Source organism: Lagenorhynchus albirostris, chromosome 19 (assembly GCF_949774975.1).
Source record: "Lagenorhynchus albirostris chromosome 19, mLagAlb1.1, whole genome shotgun sequence".
Lineage (NCBI taxonomy): Eukaryota > Metazoa > Chordata > Mammalia > Artiodactyla > Delphinidae > Lagenorhynchus > Lagenorhynchus albirostris.
This window is the reverse complement of record NC_083113.1, coordinates 7,087,666-7,103,884: the sequence shown is the minus strand read 5'-3', so window position 1 is coordinate 7,103,884 and position 16,219 is coordinate 7,087,666. Positions and strand designations below refer to the sequence as shown.

Here is a 16,219-nt window from a genome sequence, read left to right as displayed (position 1 = left end):
CACCATCTAATCATCCTGGATTGTGACTGTCGGAATGGGGAGGGGCAGGGGCAAGAGAGCGTCGGTATCAGCCTCCCTCATCAGACGAGGGGCCTGCTGAGAGCAGGGTTCAGGACTAACTCAGTTCTAGGCGCCCAGCATTTCCCGGCACAGCAGGCCCCAGGAAATGGATGCATGAGTGAGTGAATGAATGAATGAATGGGTGGATGGATAAGACGCTATTCACCACCTGCTAATCCCCTCCTCCTCCTTCAAGAGCTCCTTGTCTAGGGACTCTTCTCCAAGTCCTTCACTCTCGTCTACACTCTGTCTGGCCTCTCCTGGTCCCAGGCATCTCTGCTGTCACAGCTCTGGTCAGCAGACCTAGACAGATCCGAGTCCACTCTCTCTCCCTCACCCACCCGGGAGCTCTGGGAGGGCAAAGCTAGGCATGACTCCTCTCTGGGTCCCAGCATCACCCAGCACATGAGCTGAGCGTTCACCTACTGATTCAGCCGGGTTTACTAAGCACCTACTCTGTGCCAGGCGTTACAGCGGGAACCAATGAAGCAGCCGGAAAGACAGTCAACAAAAATCTCCACCCCTCCCCCGCCTCCGCCCCCATGAAACCTACACTCTGGTAGAAGAGATGGGCAAGAAAATGGATAATTTCAGAGAGCGATAAAAGCCTATATATGAAAGAGAGAGGAGGAAGGGGAGTAGAGAGTCAAGATTCAGAGAGGTGACCTCAGCCCTGGTGGCTGGCGAGGCAACATTTAACTGAGCCCTGGAAGATGGGGCGGAGGCAGCCACGGGGAGTGTCTCTGGCAGAGGGAACAGCAAGTGTAAAGGCCCTGAGGCAGGAAGGGGGAGAATACCGGAAAGAGTGGCAGGGGACTGAAGCTAGATCAGAAAGTCTCTTCTGTGGTCTTCCCTGGTGTCGCAGTGCTTAAGAATCTGCCTGCCAATGCAGGGGACACGGGTTCCAGCCCTGGTCCGGGAAGATCCCACATGCTGTGGAGCAACTAAGCCCGTAGGCCACAACTACTGAGCCCACACGCCACAACTACACGTGGCTAGAGCCCGTGCTCCGCAACAAGAGAAGCCACCGCAATGAGAAGCCTGTGCACCGCAATGAAGAGTAGCCCCTGCCTGCCGCAACTAGAGAAAGCCCGCATGCACAGCAACGAAGACCCAACGCAGCCCCAAAAATTAATTAATTAATTTAATAATTTTAAATAAAGAAAGGCTCTTCTAGGTCACGGTGAGGGGGGAGCAGGACAGCGGTGTGATCTGGGTCACACAGATAAAAGATTGCTCTGGAGCGAGGGTTCGCAACTGGGGAAGTTTCTGTCCCCACCCAGAGGACATCTGGCAATGTCTAGAGACATTTTTGATTGTCACAAATGGTGGGGGGATGCTGCTGGCATCTGGTGGGCTAGTAGAGGCCAGGGATGCCCCTGAATATCTTACGGTTTACAAGATGGCCACACCCACACCCCATAAAACCAAGGATGTCAAGTACTGAGGTTGCTAAACTGCTCTACAGGCAATGTGGTATGTTCTTCAGCAATGCAGGGTGACCCAGTGGGGAAGAATGCCTTGGTCTCTTTGTTTCTCCCTCCCTCCCTCCCTCCCCTTCTTCCCTCTCCCCCACCCCCCACTCTCTCTTTCCCCAAAGAAACTTCTTGGCCTTGAGACCTGGGTCGCTGTCAGCACTGGTCCCTAAGGAGGACTGGGGAGTGTTCTCATTTCCTGCTCTTGCAAAGACTCACTGATGACAAGGACTGATTCAGGGACCGAAGGCTTCCCTCTGGCTGTAGCATGAAGAACAAATCCTGGGTTTTTTTCCCCTTTCCTTTCTGTGTTTCAAGGGCTCCCAGCTAATGGATGACGAATCCTGTTTTGAATTTACACTTGGAAAGAAGTGGAAAGTGGGGATCTTGCGGAAAGATGGTAGAGAATGAAATGGGATCAGGGGAAGTTCTGCTCCCCAGGTTCATCCCAGGGGATACCTGGCGGCTGGAAGCAAATGGGTCCCATGATCAGAAGTGGGTAGGATTTGCACTGGTCCATGCTGGTCCCCGTGATCATTCTGAAGCCAAAGGTGAAGAATATGAATAGAAGCATCAATGAGCTTATCGAAAGGCGCTGAAAAGTTCCATACAGGCTGACGTCCTTGTCACTAAACTGGCGTGTATACTTTTAGATGAACTACAAAACGATCTCGTTACAGAAGCAGGCTCAGGACCAAGTCTCAAATGTGGGGCCAGACAGAATGTGAGCAGAGACAGACAATCCTCCAACTTAAGGAAACAATAGCATTACGGAAACAAGAATCCAATCTCGGTAGCAGATTCTGTTGTGGGACAGGCATCAGGTAGAATTTCTCCCAGCCTTTCAGCTGGAAAGGCAGCTTTCAGAGGAGCGCTGTTTCAGAGAATACCATCCAGGCTTTTGAGTGGCACATCTAGAATTAGACACCCATCCTTTAGGCAAAACGAGAACTAGACCCCACATGTATGGTGGAAATGCACCCTGCTCACACACACACACACACACACACACACAAGGTAATCAATAGTCAAAAACATCTCAGGGGGGCTTCCCTGGTGGTGCAGTGGTTGAGAATCTGCCTGCCAGTGCAAGGGACACGGGTTCGAGCCCTGGTCTGGGAAGATCCCACATGCCGCGGAGCCACTGGGCCCATGAGCCACAACTACTGAGCCTGTGCATCTGGAGACTGTGCTCTACAACAGGAGAGGCCGTGACAGTGAGAGGCCCGCGCACCGCGATGAAGAGTGGTCCCTGCTCGCCGCAACCAGAGAAAGCCCTCGCACAGAAACGAAGACCCAATGCAGCCAAATAAATAAATAAATAAAATGAATTTAAAAACAAACCAAAAAAAACATCTCAGGAACTTCAGCCGGATTTGGTGCTGTCCTTCAGAGACCAAGGCCAGTCTTTGAAATACCCTGGGAGAGTCAGCCCAGCAGCCATTTATGGACGCGTTTGCTGGGATGAAAAGAGCAGGGCTCATGACATTCCCCATGTCCCAGCTGGGGATGCTGCGGGTGTGGCCCACGCCTGAATCACACCACACGGGCCAGCAGCCAGCTGCTCTGTGAACAGGGGGTGCCGACAAAGCCTCGAAGGCGATATCTCCCGCTCCGAGGCAGGGGGTCAGTGAGCTTGGAGGAGTGAAGAGCCTCAGGTGGGGCGTGTCCTCTCAGGAGCCTGATTCTTCATGCAGGAGTTGGATGCATCTAGTGGTTTCCGGGGAGCCACCAACAGAGCAAGTGTGTTAGTTACACATCACGCTGGTTCCAGAGTTCAGACACCCAGACTCGCCTTCCCAGATGTCCTCCTCATGCTGGGATGGGAAAGCCTACTGCTATTGGAAGTGTGGTTTGTCTCTTGGAAAACCCAGTAAAAATGACCCCTCAGATTCCACAGGGTACGTGAGAGGCACTTCTAGAGCCTGAGAGTTATGTAGATTTCAAATGATTCTTTTTTTACTCCTGGTTTTTATAATTAATCTCTATTGTATCCATAGGGATTATGATTTAGTGCTACACAGTGCTACTGTATTTGGGGCTCTTGATGATAAAAGTTTAATTATCAATAATCATTAAAAAAAAAAAAGAATTTGCTAATCCCAAACTCTAGTCCTCAGTATGTCTGTGAGTCCGCTTCTGTTTTGTACATAGGTTTGTGTCATAGTTTAGATTCCACATATAAGTGATATCATATGGTATTAGCGGGTATAAGCTATCATATATAGGACACATAAACAACAAGGTCCTACTGTATAGCACAGGGAACTATATTCAATATCCTGTGATAAACCATAATGGAAAAGAATATATAAAAAAAAGAATGTCTATACGTGTATAACTGAGTCACTTTGCTGTGCAGCAGGGATTGACACAACCCTGTACATCAACTATACTTCAATTTAAAAAATTAAAAAAAAAAGAATTTGGCAGTATTATCATGTGACTATAGTTGTGGAAGCACAAAGGTGTGTTCTTATTACTTCCTCAAAAAACAGAAAAGATTCCATCTCACTACCATTGAAAGGTACACCAGGTATGATAAAATCAATTTTATGTTTTGTTTCTCAAAGTTATGTAAGATTTCAGGAAAAAATTCTGATGTCTTAAACTAGCAGCAATGTTCGTGCATGGTACATGATTCAAATTAGTAGAGTGTACACCCACATTTTCCAGCTGACACGGTACTGTTTGGTCTAATAATAATCTTATACTTTCATTTGTAGGCAAGAGGGAAGGTGTGGAAAGCAAACCATTGAGAAGCCCCTCTTTCCAAAGAAAATCTCACATTAGAAACATGTCTTCTTTAAGAATGAAAGCCAGGGCTTCCCTGGTGGCGCAGTGGTTGAGAGTCTGCCTGCCGATGCAAGGGACACGGGTTTGTGCCCCGGTCTGGGAGGATCCCACATGCCGCGGAGCAGCTGGGCCCGTGGGCCATGGCCGCTGAGCCTGCGCGTCCGGAGCCTGTGCTCCGCAACGGGAGAGGCCCCAGCAGTGAGAGGCCCGCGTACCGCAAAAAAAAAAAAAAAAATGAAAGCCATTTTTTTCAGTCAAGAAAATCTTTCTGCCTGCATCTGTTAGGTTCAGATATACATGCCCAGATCAGATTGTGCTTTTTGCCCTAAGGCAATCCCTAAACTCCCTGACCTCCAAGGAGGTAAGAAATGTCTTTGGGGATATGGAAGCTGTTTCATCTAACAAAGTAGAGATCTTCCAAGTGGGGTATATACACAGAACTCCCTGAGGCGGTGGCGTGTACTTCAAGTCTACTCATTTTGATGAAGGTGAAGCTTGGCTCACGTTGGGATGTTCTGTATTTAGAACAACCAAAAGCATTATAATTAGTGAAGCTGATTTTTTAAAAAGTTTAACTGGAATGTTTTCAGGGACAAATTTTTCAAGTTACACTGAATACAATATCCAGGTAAACTGGTTAGAACTGGTGCACACTATTCTCTAAGATAATTAAAACCTATCTGAGTCATGTCACGAAATATTTATTCCATGAACAGCCTACCCTCATCTCGTGTCACCTTATAAAACGTGTGGTTTCTACCTGTAACAATAACAAAAACTTGTTAATGTTGAAAAATTTCAGGTATCAACTTAAAATGAGTTAGGTGGTGGTACAAAGCTTTTCAAAATGGTTTTGGGGTCTCCCAAGCAAAAGTGTTTTAAGATGACTATGATATATGCCACACACTCATTCAGACTTCTTACATCTTAGCTAGTTTCAAGACTTATGAAAAATTGTTTTAGCCATTTCCTAAATCGTAAAACAGAGGCTAACGGGAAAATTCATTTACTGCATCATAAGTACACATATTAAGCTTCTTGGTTAAGGTCCCTTGTCTTGGGGAGTAGAGCAGAGTGACTTTGCTATTTGCTAAGACTTACTTGTAATCCAGAACAGGACTATCCAACACAATAACAGGTCACAGATGTAATTTAAAATTTCCTACTAGCCACATTTGTCGAGTAAAAATAAACAAGTACAATTACTTTTTAATATTACACTTAACCCACTGTATCAAAAATATTCCCATTTCAACATGCAACCAAGATAAAATATTTTAGTGAGATATTCCACTTTTTTTTTTTTCACATAAAGTCTTCTCATCTGGTAAGTATTTACATTTTCAGCACAGCTCGATTCAGACTATTCACAGTTCAAATACTCATTAGCCACATGTGGCCAATGGGTACCATTCTGAACAGCCACCCCTCAGACGTCTGTACATAGTTCTTGTGCGCCTGGCAAAAACCTGTATGCTCACATTGTTCGGTTCCGTTTCTGTCCATGAGTTCAAGCTGGTTAGTGGTCTTGTTCAAATTTTCCACAGCTTTATTCTTTGTCGTCTTCTTGATTAATTACTGAGAGACAGGTAATAAAATGTCACAGTGCTTCTGGAATGTGTCAATTTCTTCCTGTAGTCCTGTTAACTTTAGTTTTATTTTTTCTGGGACTATGCTGTTATGTGCATCCCAGTTTAGAACTGTTTCATCATCCTGGTTGTTCCTTTTTCCTCTGTGATGACATTTTATTACTGACAGTGCTTTCTGACTCAAAATCTCTTTTGGTTGGTGGTTAATGTGGCTAAAAGATTTCTCTGAGTTCTTTGTCTGGTATATCTTTTCCCACCCTTTTACTTTCACTTTCTGAGTCTATTCATTACATGCGGATCTCGTGTATATAGCATATAACATCTTTTTTTCTTCTTAATTCTCCTGGTGCTAGAGAAAATTCTGCTTGTTCCTATTTTTTTCTACAGCAAAACATATTTAAAAACATATTTCTTAACGATTTCCCTCAACCTAAACCAACGTAAGGTAAGCTTTTAGGTTTTATTGACTATACATTCCACAGTGGGAGTCCTGACATGAATCAAACACTTCCCTGGTGCTGGTCCATTTCATCCTCAAAGCCACCCTTTGATTTCACAGAAAAGGATACTGAGGCTCAAAGTCACTCAGGTGTGAGAAAAGAGCATGAATCTGAGTCCGGGCTCATGTGTGTGACTCCGAGGGGTCCCTGCTTAACTGAGGGTGCGTCTTAGGGGGACACGGGTGGTAGAGTTCATGGAAGGCTTCCCCAAAGAGGTAATATCTGGTTAGGTCCTGAAGGATGAGTAGGCATTCAAGCCCCATTCAAAGTGGGCGAAGGGTATTCTGGGCAGAGAGATGGAGGCAACAGAGAGCTTGGTGTATTTAAGTAGTGACGGTAATGGTACCTAATATCTGCGGAGTGCTTACTGTGGCCCAAACACTGTTCTAAGCACTCAACGTGTACCTCTTCCCAACCTCAGCACTACTGACATTCTGGGCAGGTTAGCTCTCTGCTGGGGAGGCTGTCCTGTGTGTTAGAGATCTACTAACATTGCTGGCCTCTACCTACTGGATGCCAGTCCCCCTCAACCCAGTTGTGACAACTGTCTGCCAAATGTCCCCTGGGGGACAAAAATCATCCAGGTTGAGAACCACTGCTCTACTCCTGGACTGCACTATTTCATCTCTATCTTACAGGTGAGGAAACGTAACTTGTCCACATTTACACAGCTAGATTGGTCATCCGAGGATCTGAACCTCCATCCTTAACCACCACATCCGACAGCAGCAGTCTCCTGCCGGAGCTGAGTGTTCACTGGAGCGCAGATAACAGGAGGATACAAGAAAGGAGAGGTAGGCTAGGAGCAGCTCAGGAAGGGCCTTGAATACCTGGCCTGCTCTGTTCCAGGCTTTCTGCCCAGTGATGCTAGGGACCCAGATGCAAATCCAACGAAACCCTTCTCAAAAAGCACCCAACCCGGGACTTCCCTGGTGGCGCAGCGGTTAAGAATCCGCCTGCCAACGCAGGGGAAATGTGTTTGAGTCCTGGTTCGGGAAGATCCCACACGCCGCGGAGCAACAAAGCCCGTGCGCCACAACTACTGAGCCTGCGCTCTAGAGACCGCGAGCCACAACTACTGAAGCCCACGCGCCTAGAGCCTGTGCTCCACAGCAAGAGAAGCCACTGCAATGAGAAGCCCGTGCACCGCAACCAAGAGTAGCCCCTGCTCATCGCAACTAGAGAAAGCCCGCGCGCGGCAACGAAGACCCAACGTGGCCAAAAGTAAATTAATTAATAAATTAAAAAAAAAAAAAAGAAAAAGCACCCAACCCAAAGAGATGCTGAAACAGAGGCAGGCACAACCCAAGGTGACAGGGCCTCTGACAAAGTAAGGGACCAGGGGCGTGGGAGCCCAGAGGTGGCTTGTTAACCCAAGGCAGGGGAGAAGGGATCCTGTGGACTTCCTGGGGGAAGTACATCCAAGTGGCTACCTGGAGGAGAAACAGGAATCAGCGTGGCGGGGGAGGAGGAGTGAGGGTTGGAAGGTCTTCAGGAAGGGGAGGGGGCATGTGCAAACACCTGGCAGAAAAAGTTATTTCTCCAGCAAAGGTGGGGACCTGCCAGAGGTGCAGGGGTGAGACATGAGGCTGCAAAGTCATCAGGGGCCAGGTCACAAACACCAGGCTGAGGGACTCAATCTTCACCCTCTAATTGACAAGCAGTCGACACCAACTCAGTCTCTCCCCTTAGAAACTAAGTTAACATGTTACAACTGCTGCCCCAGGGGAGTGACATTAAGGAACCAGAACACTGCCCTCCACTCTCTTCACAGCTCTTGCTAAACACCAAGCCCTGTCTTGAATGCTTTACATATATGAAATCATCTAGTTCCTCCAACAGCTGCTCTTATTATCCCCTGAACAGAGGAAGCCCAGAAAGGTTAAGACACCTACTCAAGGTCACACAACTAAGCAAGTGGCACACGGAGTGACGCGGGCAGGCTGGCTTTCACATCCTCTTTTATTTCACTGAAGCCCAGTTTAAGACGAACCTTTTTTTTTTTTTAAACTAACTTCTCACTCAATATGTGAGTGGTGTGGAGATCCGCTTAAATACTTAAATAAACTTTCATAGCGAGGGACTAAAACCAACACAGCAACACCTGAATGTATACTAATTTGGGGATAGAAAACCAGGCACAGCAGAATGCCACTTAAGCCAGGGCCCCTCAGCCTCGGCACGACTGCTATTCGGGGCCTGGGTGATTCTTCGCTGTGGGAGGCCATCCTGTGCAGAGTATGCTTACCAGCATCCCTGGCCTCTGCCTGCCTGATACCAGTCACACCCTTCCCCTTGCACCCCCGTCGTCACAATCAAATATGTCTCCAGACATTGCCAAATGCTCTCTTGGGGATAAACTCACACCCAACTGAGAACTGCCTTAGCTTATCTGTAGGTTGCCTGATATTTTGAAATTCCCAATTCATGGCTTGCTTTAAAAGAAAACTTAGGCCTAGCCCCCCCAGAAAAGGCAGCCATGCCTGGTTATGAGACTTTAATGGACGAAAATTATAAGAGTTTATGGCTTGGTCAATAAACACTTTGCTGTTAACTCATTTATTTTCACACACACTCTGTGAGGCAGGTCCGATGATTATCACCCCCATTTTACAGACGAGGAACTTGAGATGGTGCAAGGGAAGTGCAGAGCACCGGTGTCTGGCACGTGCTAACTCCTTATTAAGTGGCCCCACCCCCCATGCCCTGGTTAGCAGCACCTGTGATCTCTGGGCTCCTGCAGCCCCTGACATCTGGTACCTCCACATCAAACTGTACCATCCTTATCTCCCCAACCAGGCCTGGTACACCTGTGTCCCAGAGAATAGGACCTGGCACACAGAAAGCCCCAGGAAATGATTAACAAATGAGTGAACCCGATGACCAGGCTTCAACCAATAGGTCCAGACACCCGAATGTCCCCCATCACTACTCTCTCACGAGCTTCACAGGAGTAGAGACAAAATGATCTCAGAATATAACATGCAGGAGAGGCGGCAATTAGGGGGCTGAGGGCTTGGACCTGGGGATCAGGGCTCCGGTAGACTCTTGGGAAGGTGCTCCGTTTTTTGGTTTGGGGGGACTTGTTCCCCGGGGAACCCTCCGTCTTACGGGTCTCACCTGCCCTCCATCCCGAGCTCTGCCTTCAACTCCACCAGGCAGGAGGCGTGAGCACGGGCTCCTGACCCAGGTGCGCGCATGTCTGCTCACCGCGTTTATGCCCCGAACCCGCGTAGAGAACCGCAAACCACTACTTTTCGGCTCCGCGCAAGCATAACGCCCCCAGCCCGCACGACGGCGGTCCTCAGCCGGGGCGCACACCCGCTCTCACGTCAGTGGGGGCGCGCGCAAGAACCCAAACTGTATCCCCGATCCTTGGAACCGGTCCACCGCACTCGCTACTCTCCCTTTCGCACCCCTATCCCCTTTGTACCCCGCCCTGACGCCTCTCCACCCCCACCACAAACTCTACCATGCTCCCACAAGAGCAGAAAATCTAAAAAACATACATCTGTGGAATAAACCACAGCGCGCCGCCCATGTCAGCACCCAAATCACACGCCTCACCAGCTCCTGCGCAGGCGCACTCGGAAATCGAACCGCACTGGCATGGAGCACTCTGGGAACCGTAGGCGGGAACGAAAGACACCACCGCGAGCATCGCCGGGAGTTGTAGGCCCAGCTTGTCCGAGAGCCGTAAGCGCTCCAGGCCGAACCGCCGCACGGGCACCTGGGAGTCATTCGCGGGTTGACCCAAAGCTTTCTGGGAGTCGTAGTTATCTTACCTGCTTCCGCGTTTTCTCTGAGCCTGGACCGTCCGGCGCGGGTTCTACTCAGGTGAGTGCCTCCTCCCGCGGCGGGTCGATCTCGGCCCTTGGTCGTGCTGCCGTGGAGGAGTTGATGGTCTCCATATTTCTCTCCCACGCATTCGGTAGGCATCCCTCGGGAGATGGCACTCCCCTCCGTGATCCCCCCAAAGCCGGTCTACCGCCGGCCCTCCACACGGGAGTGCCCTAAGCCTCTGGTGTCCCTGCTGACCCGCTTTGGACTCTGCCGGCCGGGTCTGACTCCTTGTTCCCACCGCCCAAGCTGGGTGCGGTACGAGCGCACCCTCTTCTGTCCTGATTACAACCTTAGAGTGGTCAGGACTGGCCTTCGCTGAGGGTCAGACGGCCGTGGAAGCCCAGAGGAGGCGCCAGACCCAGGCCAGAGTTCTGGAAAGACTTGCAGAGCAAAGGACCTCAAATCTGGCCATGCCCAAAAGAAATTCCAGATTCTTTGCCATAAGCTTACTCCTCTTACAATATTTCCCCAGTCTTCCCTAACCCCCACCACCTCTTTATTAAATGGTCCCACTACCCTTACAAGTGCTCAAGTCAAAACAAAAGTTGGAGTTGTCATGAGTCCTCTGTTTCATCCACTGCCGTCCCCCAAGACTTGGCAGAGTCCCATCTACTCTGTCTCCGGAAGCGATCCAGAATCTGACCACTTCTCTCCAACTCCACTGTCTCCACTCTGCTCCGAGCTACCACTGTTGCTTACCTGGATCACTGCAGGAGCCTCCTCACTGGTCTGCCCACGTCTGTCCTTGCCACTCTCCACCCCTCTATTCACACGCAGCCCAAGGGATCCTGTTAAAATAGAAATTAGGTCCTGTGACTATACAGCTTAAAACCATCCAACGGTTCCTGTTTCACTCAGAATAAAGTCCAAGCTCCTCACCCTGCCAATCTCCAAGCCCCCGACCCTCTCCAGTCTTGAACCACCTTCCACCCAAAAGAACACAGACAGGACCTGCCCTTTCAGGTCCTTTGCATTTGGTATTAACTCTATCCGGAAAATTCTTACCACCTTGATCTAATGCCTAACTCCTTCTCTTCTTTCTGGTCTGAGCTCAGAGGGTAACCTATTTATATCTGAAAACTATTTTGCGTCGGCTCCTCCACTAGAACTTAGTGCCTGCAACCCTTCCTGTTTTACTCCCTGCTGTGTCCCCAGTGCCTAACCAATGTTGGGCACTTTGGAGGCACTGAGTGGATATTTGTTGAACAAATGAATGAAAGCTTAAACTGAGACTTGAAGGTGCCAGGCCTGCACAGCGCTGGGGGAAGACTGTTCCAGACAATGGGTTTACTCTGGGCACTATTTAGGCAGCCTGCCGAGAGGCAACGACCCCTTAATCCGGAATCCACGTGTAACCCGCCTCCTCTCTCCACCCATCCAGGAGAAGCCAACCCTCCCGCCTCGCCAGGACCCCGCAATGCCCGCCCCGCAGTGCGCCTCCTGCCACAAGGCGCGAGCCGCCCTCCGCCGTCCGCGCTCGGGCCAGGCGCTGTGCACCACCTGCTTCTGCGCCTCCTTCGAGGCCGAGGTGCTGCACACCGTGGTCGCGGGCCGCCTGCTGCCGCCCGGCGCCGTGGTGGCCGTGGGCGCCTCGGGCGGCAAGGACTCCACTGTGCTGGCGCACGTGCTGCGCGAGCTGGCCCCGCGCCTGGGCATCTCGCTGCACCTCGTGGCCGTGGACGAGGGCATCGGCGGCTACCGGGACGCGGCGCTGGCGGCCGTGCGGCGGCAAGCAGCACGCTGGGAGCTCCCGCTCACCGTCGTGGCCTACGCAGAGCTCTTCGGGGGCTGGACGATGGACGCCGTGGCCCGCAGCACGGCCGGCTCCGGCCGCAGCCGCTCCTGTTGCACCTTCTGCGGGGTGCTGCGACGCCGGGCGCTAGAGGAAGGGGCGCGCCGCGTGGGAGCCACGCACGTCGTGACGGGTGAGCGCAGGCGCGGCACAGAGGGGCGCGGTGGGAGGAACGGGCGCATGCGCGGCCGAGGGGCGGACACTGTAAGCCCACTGAGGCGCATGCCCCAGAGGTCGTAAAGGAGACTGCGTATATCCTAATTGGAGACGCTAAAAAAGGAGGAGGGGCTGTGCATGCACACTGAAGGTTCACAGTATGTGCGTGTCCTTAGGTTGGGCATGGTAAGCTTTTGAGTCACTGCCATCATCTTTGTACACACACGCTGGCAAATAGAGGGGTGGTAGGGTACTCTCTAGGGGCTAGGGCTGTGGTTCTCTGCGCTTATTTTTTTATGACATTGTGTCCCTTGTCACAAAAGGAGGGGTATGAAGGGGCATCTCCCATCAGAAGCATCTAGTCTGAACGCAACTGTGTCCTTTTCTCTATTCGCTTCTCCTCTTTGATAACACTTTCTCTGTACCAATCATTACTTAAACAAATAATTGTTGACCATTTATTGTGCGCCAGATGCAAGCTATATAGCCTAGAACAAACTACCTAACCTTGGTTTCCTCTTTTATATAACGGGGATATTAATACTATCTAGGACCTAGAGTTACTGGGAATTAGATGAATTATGGGAATTACGTATGACGCACTTAGACAAGACACTGAGAAACGGTAAACATATAAATGTTTGCCGTTATGATGATGCACAAGACAGTCTCTGCTCCTGTACGTTTCTCACATACGTAATTGTAACCTGATTATAATTATTTCCTGTGCCACTAAGGAAAATGACACAGGAGGACCTAGTGAAGGGAGAAACATGGGGATTAAGGAAGTGTTTCCTGAGTGAGCGGAGACCTGAAGCCGAGTGGGTAACTAGGTGAAGGACAAAACAGGGGTGGGAGACGTTCTGAGCTGACGAAACAGCTTATGCAAAGGCCCTGAGGAGGGAAAGTATGGCCGACTTGAGAAGCCGTAAGACTGGTGTTTTACTATAGACCCAAGTATAAGATGACAAGTTGCAGAATAAGCAGAGATTCAGCTTCAAATTTATGGTGACTGTTGTGTAACTATGCACTGGCTTTCTCCCTGGTCCTTCTAAATACCATAATCTGCATTCCCAGAGGCACTTGTGTCAACAGCCCACTTGAGCATCTCCATCAAATGCCATTTTGATGTCTGTGCGGTCTGAAGTACACTTCACTAGACTGAAATTGTATCTGTAGCGTAAAGCAGTGTTACTCACTACCTGAAAGGGCACCGAGCACAGAGCCTGGTTTGCAATAAGAGGGGGGCAAATGAGGGCATCCCAAGTTGCTCCACGGGAGCCTGGTGCGTTCCCCTCTCCTTTCTCGCGGGGTTCACCCGCAGCCTCCCCCTGGCCGTCCCACGGTACCGCGGGGTCTCCTCCCGCGGACCCGCCGGCCCCCGCGCCCCCTCCTCACCGGCTCGCGTCTCTCCCCCAGGACACAACGCCGACGACATGGCGGAGACGGTGCTCATGAACTTCCTGCGGGGCGACGCGGGCCGGCTGGCGCGCGGCGGGGGCCTGGGCTCTCCGGGCGAGGGGGGCGCCCTGCCGCGCTGCCGCCCGCTGCAGCTGGCCTCGCAGAAGGAGGTGGTGCTGTACGCGCACTTCCGCCGCCTGGACTACTTCTCCGAGGAGTGCGTGTACGCGCCCGAGGCCTTCCGCGGCCACGCGCGCGACCTGCTCAAGCTGCTGGAGGCGGCGCGGCCGTCGGCGGTGCTGGACCTCGTGCACTCGGCCGAGCGCCTGGCGCTGGCCCCGGCCGCGCGGCCCCCGCCCCCCGGCGCCTGCTCCCGCTGCGGGGCGCTGGCCAGCCGCGCGCTCTGCCAGGCCTGCGCCCTCCTGGAAGGCCTGAACCGCGGCCGGCCCCGCCTGGCCATCGGCAAGGGCCGCCGGGGGCTGGACGAGGAGGGGCCGCCGCGGGAGCCACAGCCGTCCGGACCCCCCACTTCGGAGCCCATCCCTGGCTTCTAGAGACTCCAGTTCTCCGCTGGGATCCGACGACGTGGGAGTGCGGGGCGGCCTGTAAATGACACTGTGAAGGAACCCGAGTTACCTTAGCCCGGGCTTCGGTGTGAGGTTGGGAAGGGGTCGGAACCCCTCACCTGTGGTCCTGCAGAAGCTGGGGCTCTGGGCTCCTGGGGCTGCGGAGGACTCCTGGGTGTCTGGGGGACCCCTGGGCCTCAGAGAGGAGAGAACTGTACAACTTTGCATTCCTGAGCGAGTGGGAATTAGGGGGCTTCTTGCCTGGACCTCTGTGGGGCTCTGGGCGTGCTCAGATAGTCCTAACCCTTCTTGAGCGCCTGCTGTGTGCCTCATGTTTCATGTTTGCCTGCAGTGGGATAAGCAAAGCCATGTAACGTGATGGGCACGTCAGTTACAGCAATCGTGATGCTTCTGTGTGAGCGCTGTGTACAGGGCAGGCGCTGGATCATCTCATTTCATCCTCACCACGATCTCTTTGGCTGTAGGCTTGTTACCGAGGCCAAGCTCGCTCTGCTCCCCGCACCACAGGCCAATAAGTCGGAGAGGAAGTGTTGAGGCAAGGAATACGACTTTATTCCGGGTTTGGTTGCCAGTTTCTTTTACAGCACAGAGAGGGCGAGAAGATGAGGAAGTAAAGTGAAAAGGCCATAAGTTTTTCAAATATCCCCTGGAATGGCCAGCCTCGGGGAGGGGATGTGTTAATTTCTTTTTTCTTGCAGCCATTCACAGGTGGACAGGGTGCGGATGTTTCCCTGAACAAAGGCAACTTTGGTTTAACATTCAGGCAGAGGGGCAGGGTTCCCCGAGGCAGGCCATTATGTATAGATAGTATCCTTTCAGTGAACTAAAGGGGCGGAAAGCAAAGGTTAAAGTAAAAGAAACAGATCCCACACGTAGTCAGGATTGACTCTTCCCTGTTACAGCCTGAGGCCAACTAGCCTGAGGTCACCTCGCTGGAGCCCCAACTAGGGGCTTACACCCAGGGCTGCCTAGGGCTCCTCAAGACAGTGGATTTAGTCCTTACCCCCAATCTCTGTGTGATGGGTGGGGAGCCGCTGGGTGAGCTCCCCAGACCTCAGATTCTAGAGGCAAAGCTGGGTGAGCCTGGGTCAGTGACTTAACCTCTCTGGTCTTCCATTTCCTCCACTGAAAATGGAATCAAACCCTCCTAGCGAAGCACTGTTTTGAGTATTTGGTAACGGTGTCCGACTTGGTTGTTTGTATTAAAGTTTGGCCACCAGGGGGCTCTGGGTTGCAGGGTTGCCTCCCTGCCAGTCCAGACAGGTGTGAGGCTCAGAAACTTCTTGCCTGACCCCTGGGGAGACTTGGTGTCCTCGGTCCCACCTCCGAGCTGTGCTGGGCTGGTCCCTTGTCAGGAGTGCCCTCCTTTCCCATCTTCTGGCTCACATCCTCCAGGGGCCTCCCAGAAGCCTCCCTGATTCCTCCCATCTAGGTGAGGATGTCTCCTTCCCAGAACCAGCAGCCATGAAGTGGATCTGAGTCCACCTGAGCATTTTGTGGTGGGGAAGTTGCAAGGATGCAGAGCTTCTGCATCTTCACGACCATAAGGTGTGTGTTGGGGGGAGGGTGACTCAGAGACACCCCTTGCCAGTTGTTGGGTGCCCTACCCCGTCAGGATTCTCTTGTGCCCAGATTCCAGGGTCCCCAGGATATAGATGTCAGGTGTCTGGGTCAACACTGGGGCGGGACAGAGAGAACAGGAGCTCAGAAAAGTATGACACTGGGATGAACCTCACGCCATCTCCCAGTGTCCTGCTTGCCCCCATCCTGGCATCTCTGTTGCTCACAGATCAGTCATAGGAGGAGGTTCTCAAAGAGATGGAAAAGGCCCAAGGTCCTTGATCGTCCCTTGCAGCTTTTGACCTGGTCTGTTTGTGGGCATAGGAGGGTCGTGGTCTATGTTGGCCCCTTCCATAAATCAGAATATGTAGACTCTTTTAGAGTAAACCTAGAAATTTCAGGATGAGAGAAGGTCAGAGCATGAAGAAGCACTTTGTCCTACACAGTGTCCCCAATCCTT

The 16,219-nt window shown here is 51.6% G+C and overlaps 1 protein-coding gene and 2 long non-coding RNA genes across 3 annotated transcripts in view; 1 reads left to right on the top strand and 2 right to left on the bottom strand.

Annotated features, from left to right (window-relative positions):
* LOC132509504 (uncharacterized) overlaps window positions 1-10,284 on the bottom strand; it is a 44,972-nt gene extending 34,688 nt beyond the window's left edge. Inside the window, exon 1 of the long non-coding RNA XR_009537037.1 lies at window positions 10,206-10,284. This is a non-coding gene — a long non-coding RNA (uncharacterized LOC132509504). The remainder of the gene's footprint in view (window positions 1-10,205) is intronic.
* LOC132509716 (uncharacterized) lies at window positions 5,592-10,003 on the bottom strand. The gene is made up of 2 exons (XR_009537113.1): window positions 9,926-10,003; window positions 5,592-5,894 (listed from the first exon to the last, which is right to left on the bottom strand). It is a non-coding gene; the product is annotated as an uncharacterized LOC132509716 (long non-coding RNA).
* LOC132509502 (cytoplasmic tRNA 2-thiolation protein 1-like) lies at window positions 10,181-14,863 on the top strand. Its single transcript, XM_060130601.1, has 3 exons — window positions 10,181-10,257; window positions 11,645-12,188; window positions 13,631-14,863. Exons 2-3 carry the CDS (start codon window positions 11,681-11,683, stop codon window positions 14,164-14,166), a joined length of 1,044 nt encoding a protein of 347 aa, XP_059986584.1. The 5' UTR covers window positions 10,181-10,257; window positions 11,645-11,680; the 3' UTR covers window positions 14,167-14,863.
* The last annotated feature ends 1,356 nt before the right edge of the window (window positions 14,864-16,219 follow it).